The following is a 19,965-nucleotide window of genomic DNA, read 5'->3' on the forward strand; positions in this document are numbered from 1 at the left end:
TATCGTTTTTGTGCTCATATTAATGCCAATGGAAGTTCAGAACTCTCCAGCTATGGAATCAGCAGAGTGTTGGTGACTTTTGCGCACCACGCACCTTCGCAGTTGTTGAGTCCACTCTGTAATTTTAAGTGGTTTTCCACTTCGTGGTTGAGTTGCTGTTGTTCCTAAACGCTTCCACTTTCTAATATAATCACTTACAGTTGACTGTGGAATAGCCAGCAGTGATGAAATTTCATGAACCTTCTTATTGCAAAGGTGGCATCCGTCACAGTACCACACTTGAAGTCACTGAGCTCTTCAGAACGACCCATTTTATATCACAAATGTTTGCAAACTTAGGCTGCATGGCTAGGTGCTTGTTGTTATACACCTTTGGTAATCTGCTTCTCTGAATCACTAGATGATTCAGGCAATGATTAATATATTGCAATTCAGTCATATTATGATATACCACAACATCTCATTAACAGAAAAATATAAAGCTTCCCTTAAACGGCAAAGTGTGTGATTAATGTATTCAGTCAGTGCTTTTGTCAGTTTCACCTCATCATAGCACATCCTCAAATTCCTTTTTTTACGGTCTTGACATTTTCCATTACCTTCTTTTTCTTTGTGATTGTGATTATTGTATCGACCATACATTACCATATTGACATTTTGTCTCCCTTTATTGACCAACAGGGATCACTCTGCCACTTTCTGAGCCTTGACAGAAAACCCAGACTCTGGTTGAAGTAGCTCTGGCTGTACTGACTGCTTATTAAAAACACTGTGCAGCAGTAGTGTCTATGTGTTGTGTTCACACCTTCAGATGTCTGGTGAACCTCACCAGGCTGTGATAGATGCCATCTCTGAACCGTTGAGTTGTGGCTCTGATGTATGTGTGTGCTGTCCTTCCTCTTTGCCTCCCATGACTTTGACTGGAGTAAACAGCTGACAGGGCCAAGAGAACCCACATACACTTCTACCTCTCTTTCTTCTCTCACACTAACACTCATCATGCTCTTTTTCTGTTTTGCTTTCTTTTCTTACCTGGCGCCCATCCAGCTCTCTTTACTGGCCTCACATCTTCAACCCTCTCTGTGCCTAAGTGCTATTTTTCAGAGTATGTCTACAGTGAGCACATGCTCCTCTGAAGATGTCTGTATAAATCAGACTGAAGGTCCACAAGTGCTGGATGATCTTTGAGGGAAGGTCTACGTCACACAGTCATGCATCTTTTCACACCTACCTGTGAACTTGTTGACTCCGGCCTGCTCTGCCACATTAGAGAGAGCGATGACACCCTGGGAGAGGTCGCTGGCTGCCTCATCCATTTCAATCAGACCGTGAGGACCCACGTTTCCACTGGCATAATTGGCTATGTAGATGGCATAACGGCCAGTGCCCTGGCAATGAAAAACAATTAAACATATATGGTCAACATTAGAGCTGCACAATAAATCTCAACATTATTGTTATCCCAACTTCAGCCATAATAATAGCATAAAAAATGAATTAATCATATCAACTAAGAAATGTTACTTCATAGAAACAAGTGATGCTTCTTCACTCAGTAGGTGAACATTTTACCTGTTGAATAAAGGCCAGCAGTGATCTTATACCATGCTGAAGCTCATCTAGCTATCAACTGCCACCAGAATTACTGGGGCCATTTTATTGATGAGAAAAGTTGTAAGCAGCTATAGCTAAACCTGATATAGGTTATTTTATATTAGTACAATATCCCACTTCCTGTGCTTAATGAACTAAATATTTGCTCATTACTTTTGATTTATGTAATGCAGGCCAGATAAAAATAGACTTAAGCCCAAAACACATTGGTGCCAGAGCGATGCTTCGTTTCATGCTGTGGCTCAAATGCCGTCCCTAGCACACAATAACAGCAGCGTGTCAACTGTCAAACTCCTCACCAGCCACTGCATGGCCAGTTGCTTTATACCAGAGCTCACTCAGCTCTCGCCTCCCAGCCTCACCAGGTAAGTGAAAAAAACAAGAGGAGCAGTGGTATTTCACCAGCAGCTAAACGCCTCCATACACCTCAGACAAAAGATGACAAGAACTTATTTTTCTGTGCTCTCAAGCAGAGCTGCTACTACAGCAGCCAAAACAGCTGTTCTCTCAGGAAAACCCTCCACCAGCCACAGCCGGCTGAAGGGGGAATACAGCGCCATGGCACATCCACACTGCTAGTGTGGGTTTATTCGTAGAAAATAATGGGAATGATCGTTAAAACGTACGTCGGATGGTGCCAGTGTGTTTTGGACTTTAAGAGTCAAATAATTGATAATTGCTATATGATTCAAAAGTTAATTATCCACATTCAAGTCTACATAAACTCAGTGCTTCCATTCAAACTAATGCATTTTTTCATATCACAGTATATCAAAGAAAGAAAAGATTTTACAATTCCACTTATATTCTGCTTTAGTTAGTTAGTTTAGTTTAGTTTTTGTAAATATTTTATTATTAACAGTTGTGTTATAGTGATTGTCATTATTATTATTTGTTCTGTTTTGTATATGGACTCTGCTTTGGCAATAAAGGTTTTAACCATTCATGCCATTAAAGCATATTTTTGAACTTTGAACTTTGAACTTTAGTTAACATTCATTTATATAGAATGCAATGCACTTTAAAGAAGCGCTGTTAATTTCAGCAGCCTTTTTAGAATTTTGTCTTGGTCTTTAGATTAACTGTTTTGAACTTTTAATCCCGTTTTAGACATCACTAACTTTTTAAGTTTTAGTCGATGAAAAACATAAAACATTTTAGTCTTTCCTTTTAGTCAAGGCATTTCTTTTCTTTGTAAACATTTAATCAACCAAGTTGTAAAATTAATATGAAACATTCATATTAATAAACTTTGATTACTTCAGTTGATTTAAAACAACCTAATGGAATTGCTATCATACCTTATATGCAAAGTGGAGAAATACATATGGCAAAAAGATAAACATTTTGGGAAATGTTTAGTTAAAAAGGCATATTAAGGGCCAGATTTGCTAATATTATTTGAATATTAATTAACATGTTTTCATCTAATTATGACTTCTAACTACACTTAAATGTATCAAAAGTAACATAATCTGACTGATAAATCATGCTGTATTTCATACTAAACTGATAAATATGACTATTTTGAAACAAACTGATACTTAAAATCTGATAATGTATAGCTATATTATGGCAGAATAATGACAGACTCCCACCATGGTAAGGCTACATCAGTGAGTTATTTTAAATCCTAAAAACTCACTGGACATAAACATCGATGGTTGAGCTAAAGGGAAATGCCTGTTAGCTCAGTGGTTCCCAGCCTTTTTCCTTGGAGCCTCCCTGTCTGATAAATGCTGACCTTCCAATGACCCACACAAAAGAAAAAAAAATTGCCATGCTGTAAGAAAATCAACATACATTTATCTGTTTCATGAACAAAACCCTTCGTTTTAAAAGGCCTTTGAATAAACTACTTAATACAAGATATTAGATAAGATATGTAAGGATCAATGAACAATCAATAAATGATCCTGAATTTTCCTCCTGTATTGCTTTGACTTGTTGAGTTCCCTGATGGCTGCTGAAACAAAGCTGTTTTTGTACCTCTTGGTCATATATCATGATTTAAAGTTATTTTACCTCTAGCTTTGTCATTTATCCATACTTGTATTTTGAAGTTATCTTAGAGAATATTTAGCAGACTCATCCAATAAAACCCTTTCCTCTCCCCTTCTCTCCTCCTTTTCCTTGTTTCCTACCCTTACTCCCCTTCTCTTAGCCTCCCTCCCTCCCGCCTTCCTCCGCCTCCCTTTGGAGATTAATTTCACACTCCATTATCAGTCAGAGTCCCTGCAGACACAAACTCACAGACGGAACCACACTAATAGACTACACACTCGATTCCAATGAGCTTTCCCACCAGGCCTAACATATTTCAATCAATACAAACACATGAACATATGCAAAGGCACACACAAACACACCATCCCACCATTTACGTGGGCTTTACTGTGTTTTCCTGAGACAAGAAAAGCAAATGAGTCTAGTTGATGTAAATGTCATGAAGCGGCACGTTATGGCCTGTTGTGGTGAGGGGAGCGGGTCGGAGTTACACACATGCACACAAAGAGGTTGAAAGAATGAACGACAATGTAAGACCTGAAGGCCACTGGCAGTTACTTAACAAACTTAAAAGTCAACGATTTTCCAATAAGTCTTGGCCCAAGGCTGATTTCTGTCACTGGAATTGGCATGGTGAGTAGTGGGACATGCATGCCTGCAGAGTGCAAGAGGGTGCAGGGATTTAAAGCAGCCTGAACAAGCTCCTACCTCTTATGTGGCATTTTTACCATAAAATAAAATAATGTTTAGCTTTCTATCAAACGTATTGCAATCATTCTAGCTTTTGAAATGGACCTTTTTCCACAGCCTCCATGCTGGCTTATAGTGCAGAGAGAACCGCTCCATCAGTTCAATGTGAGATCCCTCAATATGTCACCTTCATCAGTTTGTAAAAGACTAATGATGGCACGTCACTTTCAAGGAGACTGGGAGGGATGAAACAGTCGGGTGACTAATTATGCCTCTTTTTTCTTGAATGATAACACTTTATTTATGAGTAAAATCAGTTTCTACCTTGCAGACTAAACAGCATATTCAAAATTAGATCCATGCAACCTTGTGCTGCTGATGAAATTTATTGTAATAAAACTTGTTCAGCAAAAGGAAAATGTATTCATTCTTTTTGTCCATGTGCCTGCTGGAACTTGCATGGAAGAGCACACACTGGCTTCTTTTAAAAGCATTATGCCATTAAAAGCTGATATCTTTCCAATCGGTTTGGCTGCTGCACAACCTATCAGTGCTCACTGAGATGGGACTGTGGTTTTACAAAAAAAATCTATTGTAATCCCTACTGTCTTCTTCCCACTATTACTTCCTTTATCCCCTCCCCTGATTGGATGTAAGAGCCGTGTGTGTGAGATAAGAGACAAAGAGAGTATGAGCGTGTCCGTCACAGAGGAAAAAAAAAAGGGCGTAAAAGAAGGCAGAAAACAATGGGAAAGTGACTGAGAGAGGGAGAGAAAATGCTACGAGCAGAAAGCAGGAGTGTGCAGTCATCACTCCTCCCCTCATACGATGTTCTATAAAACAAACGAGCCCTGGCTTCTGTAATTACACTGGTGCGATGGACAGAAGAGAGAAAATGGCACACCATTCCCCCAAATGAACTGTCATAGCACATGCTGAGAAGGGCGGCGTAGGCAGGGCATGAGTTATCACTGGTAAACAAACAGAAGCATCCATGCATGTACACAGAAGACACTCTAGGGAGTTTGTGTATGTGTGGATCTGCATTCGGCCTGTGTGCATATTAGTGTTTGTGTATTTAGTACCTTTCTGTCCACACAGGCCACTGAGCGCCCAGCCATTCGGTTGGCTACATCTCTGTGTTCGTTAATGTCGTCGTTCAGCAGATCTTCAAAGCGTCCATTACGGAACTTAAACAGCTTGTCAGCGTATGTTGCTCGACCTTGATGAGGAGAAATGCAGAGTTTAAGAGAGGAAACAACTGTTTAGAAAGTAAAGAGTTTTACAGCACAGTCACCAAGTGGCCTTTTTTCAGTACATAATCAGCACTGTAGTTACATATGTCACTGCTGGTTTACATGGTGAAAGAGGTTAACATGTGGGTAATCTCATATATCGGTGTTGTTCTACTAACTCTAGACCTGGGGTGTCAAACTCAAGGGGACCAAATGGGGCCTGTGGTACAGTTTCATCCGACCTGCAAGATCATATCATATTTTTATTATAACTGGCCCACCAGTATGAGGTCTGCAGATTTCCGCCAGTATAAACGTATCAACTTAACCTTGATAATTTAACATGTCCTTCTTAAAACATCAAAGTCTGAAAAAAGTAGAATAAAAATAATTAGATAAAAAGTCAGGAAAGTGTGAAAAGATGTTAATTAATGTTTTCAGTTCATATTTTTAGTTTAGCATCTCAAAGTTCTGACTTTTTATTTCATATTTTGACCTTTCAGATTCGAAATTGAAAATTTTAAGTCATATGTTGACCTTTTCATCTCATAATTTTACTTTTTCTATCATATTTTAACATTTTACATTCACAGTTTAAAAACTGAAGTCATATTTTGACCCCTAACTTTGAGTTTGTAATCATATATTTTACCTTTTAAACTCATGATTTCAAATATATTCTCATGTTGACCTTTTAACTATGATTTGACTTTCCATCTTATATATTTGCCTTACAAACCATTGTTTTACCTTTAAATTTCAAATTTTTACCTTTTGAACTAAAAAGTTTGATTTTTTTTATCTCAGATATTTAGCCCTTAAACTTATCATTTTGAAATTTTTGAATCTCAAAATGATTTTCTGCCAGTGTTAAAGTTTTTTTTTTTTTTTTCATATTTTATTACTAGTAAAAATGAAGTTGACAGTTTATGGTTACATGTTGACTGTGTTAGGCTCTCAGGTTAGGCATAAATTCAGAACCTGGCCTCCGCTGTGACTCCTGGCCTAAATAGTCTGGCCCTCAGGATGTCTCGTTGGAGCAAACCTGGCCTCAAACTCAATATGAGTCTGACAGCCCTGCTCTAGACTGACCCGCAGTTGATGACTATTGATAATTTAATTCAACCAAAGCTAAGACATAGGGATGTACAACAGTACTGGCGTTATATCTCTCTGATAAAACTCTTCATAGTCCAAGTGTAGAACATACAACCTTCATCTCACAAGCTCCTCAGCCAGCTTAATGTAGAATATCCTGCTCCATCTCTTTATTATGTTACTGTGACTTAAATGCTGTCAGACTGTTCACAGTGGTGAAATGCCTCACCTCAAAGAATATTTTCACTTCACAGTTCATGTAAACCATCTTAATTAGTTATCTACCTCATGTAAATCTGCTGACATCCTTGCATATTTTTATACAATTGATCATCTCTATTCAGTATTCTTGCACCCTGTGTACACATACTATCAATGCACTTACTAGAAAAAAATACCTAACAAGAACTTGAACTGCCCGTATATTGAGAGCAAAGCTAATCAGAGTCGAGCCTTGTTGTGTACTTGGCCGGTAAATCTGATTCTGATTCTAAATTCTGATATTGGTATCAGTAGATATAGGTGTAACCCCTTAAAGTCTGATAACTCAAATAATAGAGAATTTTTTGGAACTGAAATGTTTTTTTTAACCTTCTACCGAAATCCATTAAATATCACATATACTTTTTTAAAATCAGATTTGATACATTAGTCGTTTTTTGGCAACTGATAATCAACTGAAGGGCATTTTTATCATTTATCTGATTGTATTCAAAAGGTTTTTAGTATCATTTATTGATCATATTGGTTTGATAGAGTTCTCATTGAAGTGTGTAATAAATAGGCTACTTTATGATAGGAGTTAAAAAATTAATTAACAAACTGGCTGATAGAAACGTTCCTTCCAATATTTACAACTGATATATCGTCGGCCGTATAATAGGTGCTGTTTCAGGTAGGACCAACAGACCTATGTTAGCTAAAGTCTTGTTCTTTTTTCTTCGTAATACATTAGCTAGCTAGTGGATGCTAACGTTAGCTAGCAGGCTAGCATGCTAACAGTACAACAGCCACTGTGTCAGCAGTATTGGGCTCACTGGGGGGTCAAGTGTCCAGGTGGACATTTTTTTTAAATGTGTGCCAGTAGTATACTTCATTTAAATGCACACTTGTGTTCTCAAAGTATTTAATACAGAAATATGCAATTTTGGACACACACACATCTATAGCTAGCAAGTGGCTGTATGTTAGCAGAGCATTGTGAATGTTCGCTTTGGTTTGTTTTCTTTTCTATGCTTTCAATAGTTTATCAGACATGTTTATTAAGCACAGGCATGTACTTCTCTGGATTTTATGAGAAACTAAACAGGATATTAAGAATCTATAAGGGGATTGGGACATATGACAACACAACCCATTTGAATTATAAGCTAGCATCTGAGCTAAATAAAATGTTATTGTGCACCACTTCCTAAGCACCAGCTAGGGATTTACATATATGCATCAAACCAGAACTACATAAAACCATTAAAATGTATCATTGGTATTCAGTGCATCTAGTTCACATAAACAGTAGTTGGAATTTGGTTGTATGACAACAGCTGTTACATGTTTTATGTTATATTAACAATGTTAATGAAATAACAAAAACTGCAAGGCACTGTCTTTGAAAAAGTTTACCTTTGTTTTCACTACATGGTCATGTAGACCCTAAAGCCCATTTAAGAATGGCTGTGTGTTTTGCAGCATACATATGCTGTGCATGTCTACTCCAGGTCTTGCTGATGTGGCTGCATGCTATCAAAGCCCTATCAACTCATAAGTTTTACCTCTAAACCCCCATACAAGTGAGTTAATTGAGGATATAGTAATAGTGTGTCAGTAACTATTCAAAATAAAAGCGTTTTGTAAAAATGAAGACAGTTGTTTCAAAGACATGATAGACTGGGCTTTTAATTTGAAACTTACTGTCCAGTTTTTTTTTTGTTTTTTTTTCCTTCAGCAGCTTCATATATGTTCTCAGGGAATGACTGAGATAAAACAGGACTAATATTGCATGTCAAGAAATAAGTGAAGATGTTGGGTTGCCAGGAAAACATCAGATGCAGTATCTCACAAGTACATATGAATGGCCAAATGTGCTAAACTAAGCTAACTTGTGCAGCTATTCAAATGTTTGTTTATATGTGAAATAACCCATTTTTAATCTAATCATCCTTTCTAACTGTTCACTTAAATCTTATAACTACCAAAATGATGGTACAGCACTGCACAGTGACAGATAATATACAGTGCTAACCAAAATTTATTAGACCACCACCCAAAGTAAGGTTTATGCCACAGCTGCCCTAAATTAACAGCATTGATAATTACCAAAATCATTTTTTACGTTTCTGCAATGGTTAATACACCAGTATGTAGAAGCTCTTTAACCCAAATGATATTTTTAATGCTAAAATATAATTATTATTGTGATCCATGAATTTTCAAATTTACTGATTTACAAAAAACTGAAAAAATAGTAAAGCACATTATTAGTTCTTGATTCATATGTCACATTATAGTTATTTACTTGCATTCCTGAATAGAAAAATGAGTTTTAGTGGTTGAATGTTATGCTTGATTCATTTCTGACTTCTCAGAGAAGCCCAGTGAGCTCAAATTTGGGTAAGAAAAGGTGAATTCAGTCTGAAATTCCTCATTCCTGTTCAAAATGGTAAAACGTGGAGAGCTCACTGAAAATGAAAAAGTCCACATTAAAGAACTTCATGATGCTGGATGGTCTCTGTGACAAATATGACAGGTGGTCTAATAAATTTGTTAAACACCGTATTTCTTATAAAAATGGTTAAACTGACTGTATTTCATATCAAGCTGATAAATATGACTTGTTAAAGGTCCGTTTTCCAGTTAGTAGGTTGGTCAGCGAGCACACTGTGATACAGTCTCTCAGACCACTCTACAATGAAAGTTCAACATTTTCAACATCGTTGCAGCACAGATATATTAAGAAGGGAGGAGTTTGGCAGGAATGTTGGACATAACTGAGACTCCCATAGGAATGAATGGACTTCCTGTTGACTTAACTCTGTAACCATATGTATGTGGAAACAAAGTGTAAAGGCAAACTTCAGTGCATTTTGGCATCAAGCCTTTTTTAAGGGAAAGGTTTGGCTTCCTCAAAGTGCCCCTTTCTACAGTTTGTGGAACATATTTAATCAAGAAATTTCTTACCTTGTTTTATCTACAACCAGCTCTACTTTATTCTAACAACATCTGAGCTCCAAAAGCTGAGAGGGATGTTATGTTAGAGCAGCCTGTCGCAAGCAGTTGCAAGTTTGGTCTTGTCTTGTGCCAGATCTTTGGTCTGAACTGGGCTTTAGAGGTTAGTTATGCAACACATGAACCTTGGGGGACTGTAAACAAGAAAAGGCTGAAAGTGACCTTTATTATTTTAATAAAAATGATGGAGGTAGGATGTTGCATTTTTGTCAGTATGTGCTCTGTAGTTCTGCGATTGATTTATAGCAGCACAGAGCCGATGTGTTATCTGATGAGGACTCAGATGAGATAAGCGAATATCTGCATACTGATCCTCCTGCTATGTCTCTGAAAAAGAAAAGAGCTAAACTAATACAGAGGCTGTGTGTCATCTACTGTACCAGAGAAAGCGTTATTGGTGTTGAGGACATAAATCTCCTCCCGACCATCTCCGTCGATGTCACACGCTGTCACTCCAATGGCGTTGCCTTGACGGTCTCTCAGGGGGTAGAAAGGGGAGCTAGGGTTGTCATCGGCGATGTTGACAAGCCTTTTCCTCTGCTTGTCGTACTTTAAAACCAGGTTTGGGCCGTTGTAGCTGTCAGAAAGCACCAGAGGCAAGCTGTTACATCTTCATTACATAAGACTGTAAGCAGGAACTTTGAAGCCTAAATAAAAGAGTCAGTCTTTTCTACTGTCAATGAGTAAATTCTGTTATGTAGGATTTTGTAAGAATGGATTTTTTTGTCCCTTAAGTACTTTGATTTAGATTGTTTCGCACGAGTCCACTGATTTAGCTTGTCAGGTCTTTGATAACGACTCATCGTCTGTGCAATGGTCCTGATGAACCTTATAGTTGCTTAAAGACGTTTGCCAAAATCTGTTTCTTGCCATAACTGCTTTAAAGCTCCTGCAAAAAAAAGTTTTTGAACCTAACTTATTACTGATGCCATTTTATGAGCTACAAATACAAATGGGACCAACAGTGACATGATCATTTCTATATATAATTTGTTAAACTGTTGCCGCAGGTAGGAGTCAGACAAGGCAGTTAACAGCAGAAGACACTGTCTGCCTTTTACCCTTACATAGAGTTTATAAATGACCTGAATCATGGTCAATATAATTAGGCTTTTTTTTTAACCAATAAACCCCTCTTTAATGTAAAGTCAAAACAGATGGCGTGAACAGCTCTTTTCAAGTCCAGCCACAAATCTCTAATGGATGGAGGTCTGGGCTTTGACTCAGCCACCCCACAACAACTCTTGACACCATTTCTGTGTAGCTTTCGCTGTATGCTTTAGGTTTAGGTTTATCTTGCTGGAAAATAAATCTCTTCCCAAGTTGTAGTTCTCTTGCAGACTGAATAAGATTGTCCTTCAGGATTTTTCTATATTTTGCTCCATTAATTTTACCTTCTACCTTTACAAGCCTTCCAGGGCAGCATCCCAGAGAAGCATCACCACAGCATGATGCTGCCACCACCACATTTCACAGTGGGGATGGTGTGTTTGTGGTGACAGTGTTTGCAGTGTTCGGTGTCTGATCTGATGGCCATAAAGCACCATTTTGGTCTCATCTGATCAAAGAACTTTCTTTCACTCGACCATAGAAACTCCCATGTGCCTTTTGGCAGACTCTAGGCATGATTTATAAGTGTTTTTACTTTGCCACACTCCCATAAATCTTTGACTGGTGAAGAACCCGGGCAATATTTGTTTAATGCAGAGTCTCTCCTATCTCAGCAGCTGAAGAATAACTCTTTCAGAGTAGTGATAGGGGTCTTGGTGGCCTCTCTCACTAGTCTCCTTCTTGCATGGTCACTTAGTTTGTGAGGACGACGTGATCTATGCAGATTTACACATGTGCCATATTCCTTCCACTTTTTGATGATGGATTTAATTGAATTTCAGGTGATGTTATTTGCCTTGGAATTTTTTGTATCCTTCTCCTGACTTCTACTTTTCAATAACCTTTTCTCTGAGTTGCTTAGAGTGTTCTTTTGTCTTCATGGTGTAATGGCAGGCAGGAATACTGATTAACCAGTGACTGGACCTTCCAGACACAGATGTCTTTATACTATAATCACTTGAGGCGCATTCACTGCACTCAGATGATTCCAATTTCACTAATTAAGAGACTACTAGCACCGATTTTCTGGACCTCTGTTGAATTAGGTCAGTCACTTAAAATGGGGTGAATATTTATGCAGTCATTTATTTCACATCGCATGTTTTTGTTTAATTGACATTACTTTGTAGAAACCTGTTTTCACCATGACATTAAAGAGGGTTTTCTGTCAAAAAAGCCAAATTATATTAACTCATAAAATCATTAAAGGGTAAAATATCAAAGGGGGTGAATACTTTTAATTGGCACGATACTATTGCTGGCAGGGTAAAAACAATAATAATTGAGAAAGTGAAACAGTAAATAAAATAAATTCACTGATTCTTGGAAGACAACTTTCCCATTCAGCCAGTCTAGAACACAGTGTATGAAAAAGTAAATTTATGTTTCTCATTAAATAAACATTTAATCAACCTTAAGTGAGTAAGTTTCTACAGCAGCAGCAGCCCAATTTACTGACTGAAGTTATAAAGTTATGGTCAGCCATGTTTAATGTTTGGTGTAAAAACACTGGTAACATTTGAAGATTAGAGGTATAATATTTCCATCAGAAAAATTCTGAACAACTTTGACTTGAACTCAACATCTGCACTACATGGAGCCACACCTGTGTGGTAGTTCAGGCAGACAACTCAAGCTGGGGGGATTTCACACTTGACATGCATCATTATCCAATCACTGGACACAAATCCTCCCAACTGGAAGTCTTTTTCGGTCTCTCCCCCTGCTCTGCCATTGCCTGTACTGAGCTCTTGCTTTCAACACCACCGACTCCAAATAAGCTTCCACCTGTAGGCTGTGGCAGGAGGTTTGAGAGGCTCTTTCATTACTCCTCTTGTTCTGCATGTAAAAAGTATCCGTCAAGCTCAGCTGCAAAACAACCTTAAAAATGTGGATGAAAATCAATCCAAACCATGATCTGTGCTTAAAATCATCTGAAGGCCACAAGCAAAAAATACAAACCAAAAGTTTTCATAGGAGACAAAAGTTGGCTGGGAGAAAAGGTTTCCAGGGCCTTGGATATCATTCCACAATTTCCAAAAAAGTATGTTTTTACAAGTGACATGGGGGTAACCCAGAATAAAGTGTTGACTAGAGATTGTCTGATTGTGCTTTGATTCTCACTAAATGTTGGTATGAGCATCAACCAACCCACAAAATGTTAAATAAGGCAACCCAGTTCTTTCATCGTGGTCTACTTGTGTCTGAAAACATGAACTCTGATGGTCTGTTAAGAATCTTCTCTCCTTGTAACATCAAAATAATCATTATAGTTAGAAATGTCAGCATTAATATGTTAATCATGATGAAATTAAGGTCCCTAATTGGTGCATCATCTTTAATCCTATACTTTATTGTTCCTTTCAGCACACTTTGGTTAAGCCACTGCAGCATCTCCTTACAGCCACAGTGATGTAAAATAAGTCCACCACTGCGTCCACACTGAGTCTATTGTTTTCAGATGTGTTGAGGTATTTCTGGGGCTGTAATCTGAAAAAAAGGCACCTACTTTAACCTTGCATGTGCAAAATGTGCAAAAAATCGAACGAAAATCAGACTTGGTGTGCAAAGGTCTTCAATGTCTCATTTCATTTTAAAGTCTCAGAGACAGCTGAGTGGACAAGTCAAAAGCCTTCTGCACCTTCTGTTATCAAATTTTTACCTCTTTACGTTTCTCTTACTTCCCCTTGCAATCCATAACAAGTCCCTTTTTTGTAGTAACTATTACATCATAATCATCGACCTAACCAAGATTTCTTATTTTCTTTCAAAATAAAAGCAGGCATGTGTTCAAACAAAGTAATAACCCTTAGTTTAAGACAGTATAAAAAGCCAGGATAAATCTACCATAGTTCTATGCAATATAGCATTGAGAAATGTAACAAAAGAGGAGATTAACCACAGTTAGATAAATAATCTTTATTTTCTATGTGTTATTTCTTATCAAGTGTGCGTTCTGACCATCCTTGGTTGGTTGGTTGCGTAAATGGCCAATGCAAACCGCGATTACGTTAATCCTGGATTCAGTCTGATCTTGAACTGCCGCTTTTCATTTCAAGAGCCTGTAAGGGGCCACTTTACCTGTTTCACACCGCCTTCCTTTGAATATTTGACTCCTTGAGCCTTCAGTGGCTTTTTAGTTCGGAATATAAGTTTCTTTTTTATCAGCCAAATGTCCATAACTGTGACTTTAGCTCTTTTGCTATCCAAGACTGGTAGAGTCTCGTTTTGTATTTTTATTATGGTGGTTATAAAATGTACTGCAGATATAAATGTGCCATGAATTACTTTAGGGAAGAAATTCTGAAAACTGATTTTGTGACCCCAAAAAAATCTCCCACTACCCACCTATGGGCCCCCACCCAGACTTTGGGAATGGGTGGTTTAGAGCGAGTCTATACAGGGCCAGCACTAAAGCATCCTCTTGTGCTTGAGCCATTCTATATTTTGAACAGAGCACGGTGAAGACATTACTTTCAGACTAGTGGTTCTCAACTGGGGGGTCGGGACCCAAAAGTAGGACGCAGAGGTCTTTCCGGTGGGTCTCGAATGTGTGCCAGGAACAAAACCTGGCCAAAATTCCATACACAGAAAACCTAAGTTGACACAGGGTAAATTCATAAATCTGTCTTTTAGGTTTTACTATGATTAAATTTCAGTTTTTGTCTCAAGCTTTCAGCTTATTTCTCTTCTTTTCTTTGGATAACACACAGCTGAAGACATTCCTCAAGAAATGATCAAACTTCTATGCTGTCTCTGGAAAATTGAGTAAAATAAGATGTACGCGTGTCCTTCTGTTATGGTGTGCTTTTAAACATGCTTGTTATGTCTTGTCTCTTTATTCTGTTTTTTTTTTCTTTTAGGGTCTAGAATCTTATTAAATAAACTGGAGTGGGAAATGTTTAAAATTCTGGGTCATGATTTCTCCTAAGGTGGTCATGATGGGTCCTGATGTAGGACCAGTTGAGAGCTACTGATTAGACCATTGGTTCTCAACAGGTGGAGCCTCAGGACCCCCCACCAACTTCCTCAATGAGAAACTGCAACCCAAACTTCTGATATATTTGTGACCAGTCAGATTTATTAAATGAAAAATAGCACAGTTTGGCCTGCAGAAACAGGATAAAACAAGCATGTTTTGAAAGTGTTTCATCACCTTTTGGCACATTTTTTTTTCATGCACAGATTCACGACTTTCTGGAAATGGCTCTGTGACCCCCTTTTGGGTCCTGACCCAGCAGTTGAGAACCACTAATTTGGACTAGAGTAGACTGCATTCATAGGTGGAAAAGAGGTACAATATGTCACCTTTAAACCTTTTTTTCTTATATTTTCCAGGAAGGATAAAGCATCAATTGCAGTTCGAATTTCTTTAAACTTCTTCTTGTGTACCTTAAACAATTTCTAAAACTCAAGGAGAAATGTTTCAAATGTTTGAAAATAAAAATTAGAGTCATCAAAATGATCCAGAGGGACAAAAGTTTTCATGACTCTGTCTAAAAGTTTAAAAGTCATCTTGGTATAATTCTATAACCTCTCCCTATCATGAGTAGATTTCCTTGAGCCTCTCCAGTCTAGGATCTTCTCACAGGATCTCGTGGCCTTAGACGTTTTTTAAGCAGGATCATTTAGGTCTATCTCTATTCTGTTAAGCATTGAGGAATTTATTACTGCTTCGCTGCAAGGAGGCAAGCTTGCCAAACTGTTCCCATCAATGCGCTCTGTCCAATCACATCCATTTTCATCAGTTGAGTGAGCTGCAGGGCGCCCTCACCATGTCTCCTCTTTTTGGCTTTCGTCTTTAACCTTTAGCTTTGAAAATGACAGAGACATTTTACTTCAGACTCTGAATGAAAGCTGGATATCACTTAACAGCTAAGTAATTGCTCTAATGGTCCATAGTGAAAAACAAAATAAGAGTGTTGTTACACTGCGGGAGAGAAAAAGACATTTCAAGGATACATTAAGCTTGCAAAAACAGTGTTTAACACAATCTGCTGTCTCCTCTCTCACCCCGCTACAAACACCTCCAGGTCTCCATCCCCGTCCACATCAGTGACAGCCACGCCGTAGTTGAGCTGGGTGGGGTTGTTGTCGTAGTCTGGAGGCAGGACGGTCTTGGTGATAGCTGAGAACATGGGCTCTGATCGCTGAGCCGAGGAGAGGGCAGGCAGCAGCAACACCAGCCACAACATCCTCACCTAGAGGGAGAAACACACTATTTGCAACACCACAGCTTGAGACAGACTTTTATCATCATGCTGTTTGTCTCTCTGCAGCTCCAGAAATCAAACCTCTGGTTGCACAAAAGAGAAAATGTGCAGAGTGAATGTGTGACTGTATTTTGAACAATGCAGCTGCACATCTTTGGTAAAAAAGCACTCAAGCACTACACTCTTGGGCTGATCTCCAGCTCACTTTAGCCCTGGGAGTCGGCACAAATGAGAATCAAATGAACTGTAAGTCATAAACATCTTAAACTGCAACATATGCCCTTGTTGCAAATTCTCCAAATCCATCGCAGGGCAAACATCAGCGGATCGAGCTTTCTGCAATACTCAGACATAAAGATGAAGATCTACCACTGCAATCAGCAGCGCTCTGCAGGGTTAGATCCGAACAACCCATCACAGCCGGACAGGCCGAGGAAATACAGGACAGAAAATCTATACATGGAGCAGGGCATTAGCCCGAGGCCAGAGGGGGAAACCAATATGGCCTGATAGAACGGACCTGAGGGGCTGTTTCCTCACAGACAGTGACCAACTCTAAATCAGAAAGCTTTTTGGGATAAAGGGGCAGTGTAATATGTTCATGTCATTTTGGTAGTTGGTGGATAGAAGAACATGGAGGGATTGATCTAATGTGTGTAGGCAGGTAGAGCTGGGGTTTGACACCCGAAAACAGAAGAGAAACAACCAAGGAGGAGGAAAGAAAGAGGAAGGTCACCTCCTTAAATAAAACGCTCATCCTCTACAGCTCCGCAAAATTTTACACACAACACACACACACACACACTAAATGGCATTACAAGCTGACAGCTTGATTTGCTCTGCCCGTGGATTTATGAACGCAGCCTTCATCATCACGCTCGTTCCACCTGTAATGCCATTGAGCCGTTCCCATCTGCACTCCTGCACCGCTGCAGATTCTCCCTCTCTGCTCCGAGTGTCCAGGTGATGTATGGCTCTTTAACATCTCGCTCAACAATTCAATTTGAGATAAAACCGCATTGCTGTTTGAGTAATACTCTGAAAAGCACAACGGCAGGGAGAGGAAGCACCTCCGCTGACACCTGCAGAAATATGGCCTCGGCTAATGCTAGCTCGCACGTGGAGCGGAGCGGTGATAACGCTGGTTTGTAGACTGTGTGTGTTAGCAGAGGGGTTAATTAACAACAATGGGAGCTGGAGATGAGGCACTTTTTCCCCATTAGAGAGGGTGTAATGACAAATGAGAGGAGCAGGACCTGACTAAAAACAGCAGCTTTAAAGAACTGCTCGTATTCTAGATGGGGTAGTGAGCTATAAATTAAAAAAGAGGAGAAAAAGTCAACCTTTAAGCAGGACAAAAGAGCCTTTCTGATACAAAAATGCACTTTGAAGGTCAAGAAAGTTGACATTTGCTGGACAGAAATGCAAGTTGTAAGAATACACTGTCTTCTTCAACTTAAACTTGACCGGCTCAACCTCAGTTTCCAAGGTTTACTTCAGTTTACCCAAAAAATGATGTGATAAATATGGCAGGTCTTGTTTTCTTTGTACTATAACGGGACAGTGAAGGTGCATTTGGCCCACAAATCTTAAAAACAGTGAAAAAAGTGACTTATTCCGAACATTTTAGCCATAAAAGGGCATGTGAGTGCTTGAAACCATTGGGGACCAGTCTGATAAAATGGCAGATTTCTACATTACCAAGTCAAGGACATAGAGTCGTTTTACCCCGCATTAACTGCAGTCTTAAACCAAGACTCCCCCTTTGAGACATCAAGCAAAGTTGCAAATGTGACTTTGCACACACAAGATTCTTCGTGTGCTCATTGTTTTTGGGTGTAACATCTGCAGGGTCAACAGAAAGCCGTCCCACTATCAGAGCAGGACGCCTCAAAATGAGGTAATTTGTAGTAAAACAGTCAGAGAGCATGAAATAAGTGTGGAAAAAAAGAGTCTGGAGTTTGAAGCAGAGGAATGTTTTTCGATTTGGTTATTTATGTTGGCATTAAGAGGCCATTATCACAGCGTGCAACATCAGCATGTGCCTTCTGGAGCGTTCAAGCCCAGCTCGGATCCTGATAACACTGCGACAAAGAGCCAGCAACATCTTTACTTCACTCACACACAGTCACACACTGTATGCTTCCAGAAAGTCTCTACTCTGTGAAGGACACACACTGCAGAACACACACACTTTTACTACTTTAGAGGTCCAAATGAATCTCACTGTGAGACTTCAACCATTCCTACTGATGTTAAGCTCCAAGATCATCCATCATTTTTAAAATAAACATAAAAAACACTTTATTATAACAATGAAGCACAAAAATCACTCAGTACAACCATGACAGCTTCACAACTTCATATCAACAGTTTGAAACATTAATCTGTGAGAACAAAACTTCATCAAACATTTGACAGTAAAAAGTCAAACCATGAAATTTATCACACAAGTGATAAAAAAGACGCTAAAAAGCTTTAAGATGATATATAATGAAAAAAAATCAAATCTCCTGCTATTTAATGGCAATAAAATGTTTTAAACTTTTAGTATTATTATAATAAAAGCAAAATTATGTATAAAACGCAAAGTTAAGAGCAAAAACCAGCATTAAAAACATGTCAATTTTTAAATGGGAAATCTGTTCGTGCGTCTTTTGAGCGTATTTACGCGCAGGATAACGCTTACGCGGATCTTGAACAGGGTTTTAGATGGATACTCCAGCATGAAATTACTATTTTTTATATCAAAGATAAGCTTGTAACTCTCTTTGTTCACTGGCATGATATTAAAGAAGCAAACACCTCACAGTGAGGCAGGGTGCCAGCGATAGATGACCATAGAAATGGCATTACGGGCTCAGCGGCTCAAATATGAAAAGTAAGCATTTTTCTCGCTATGAATGTTTGAATTTGAGTCCAAAGTTACACTAAAATCACAACTCAGATCAACTTTCTGTCGACTCCTTGTTCTCTTGTTCCAGATCCCAGCGGAGCTCCACACACATCCTGAGCCACACTAACGCACACATCCACACACACACACACACACACACACACACACACATCCAGCAGCTTCAGAAGCTTTAGACTCAGGTTACTCACAGATGCAGAGACGCTCAGAAACTCCGACAAAATCCTCCAGCGATTAAACGAAGAAAGAAAGAAAGAGTGAGAGAGAGAAAGAGAGGGAGGGAGAGAGGGAGAGGAAGAGAAGAGAGAGGGAGAGATACAGGCAGATAATTGTGCTGTTGATCCCGCAGTTATCTCTAGGGTTTTTCCCACTTAGCCCCTTTACACAACTTCCAAAAGATTTGCTTTATGAAATCACTTGTGTGATGTTTGAGCCAATCGCCGGACGGGCTGCGGGATGTTTAAACAAAGAGCCAATAACGGAGCAGGAGAGCGGCAGGTGGGCGTGTCCGCAGGTGTTCATTATGGTTTGGCAGCGGGGCACAGCTGGGGCTGATGGTGTGCAGCTTCATCGGTTCAGAGAGGATGATGTGAGTCCTGCACACATCTACATACAATGGAAAAAACGCAGTTGCATCCCCATTTTAAAATCAAGAATTAAAACGATGACTTAATCTTTGTGTTATCTCAATATTCTAAAAGAGTCCAGAAAATAACTCCAAAATAAAGCAGCCTGATTGAATTTAAAACAAAAATGTAAGTTGCATGAAAAAACAGCCTTTTATTTATTATAAAATTATGTTATTATTAGCTACAGCTATTGCACTGTTGTACACAAAATTTTTGTTAGTGAGAATATTTGT

General features: G+C 38.9%; 1 protein-coding gene across 1 annotated transcript in view; it reads right to left on the reverse strand.

Annotated features, from left to right (window-relative positions):
- crtac1b (cartilage acidic protein 1b) overlaps nucleotides 1-19,465 on the reverse strand; it is a 44,739-nt gene extending 25,274 nt beyond the window's left edge. Inside the window, exons 1-5 of the mRNA XM_041789718.1 lie at nucleotides 19,295-19,465; nucleotides 15,990-16,177; nucleotides 10,247-10,443; nucleotides 5,397-5,533; nucleotides 1,232-1,388 (exon numbers count right to left, since the gene is read on the reverse strand). Coding sequence (XP_041645652.1) covers nucleotides 1,232-1,388; nucleotides 5,397-5,533; nucleotides 10,247-10,443; nucleotides 15,990-16,171 — 673 coding nt within the window. The 5' untranslated portion in view covers nucleotides 16,172-16,177; nucleotides 19,295-19,465. The remainder of the gene's footprint in view (nucleotides 1-1,231; nucleotides 1,389-5,396; nucleotides 5,534-10,246; nucleotides 10,444-15,989; nucleotides 16,178-19,294) is intronic.
- Between the last annotated feature and the right edge of the window lie 500 nt (nucleotides 19,466-19,965).

Source organism: Cheilinus undulatus, linkage group 6, assembly GCF_018320785.1.
Source record: "Cheilinus undulatus linkage group 6, ASM1832078v1, whole genome shotgun sequence".
NCBI classification, from domain to species: domain Eukaryota; kingdom Metazoa; phylum Chordata; class Actinopteri; order Labriformes; family Labridae; genus Cheilinus; species Cheilinus undulatus.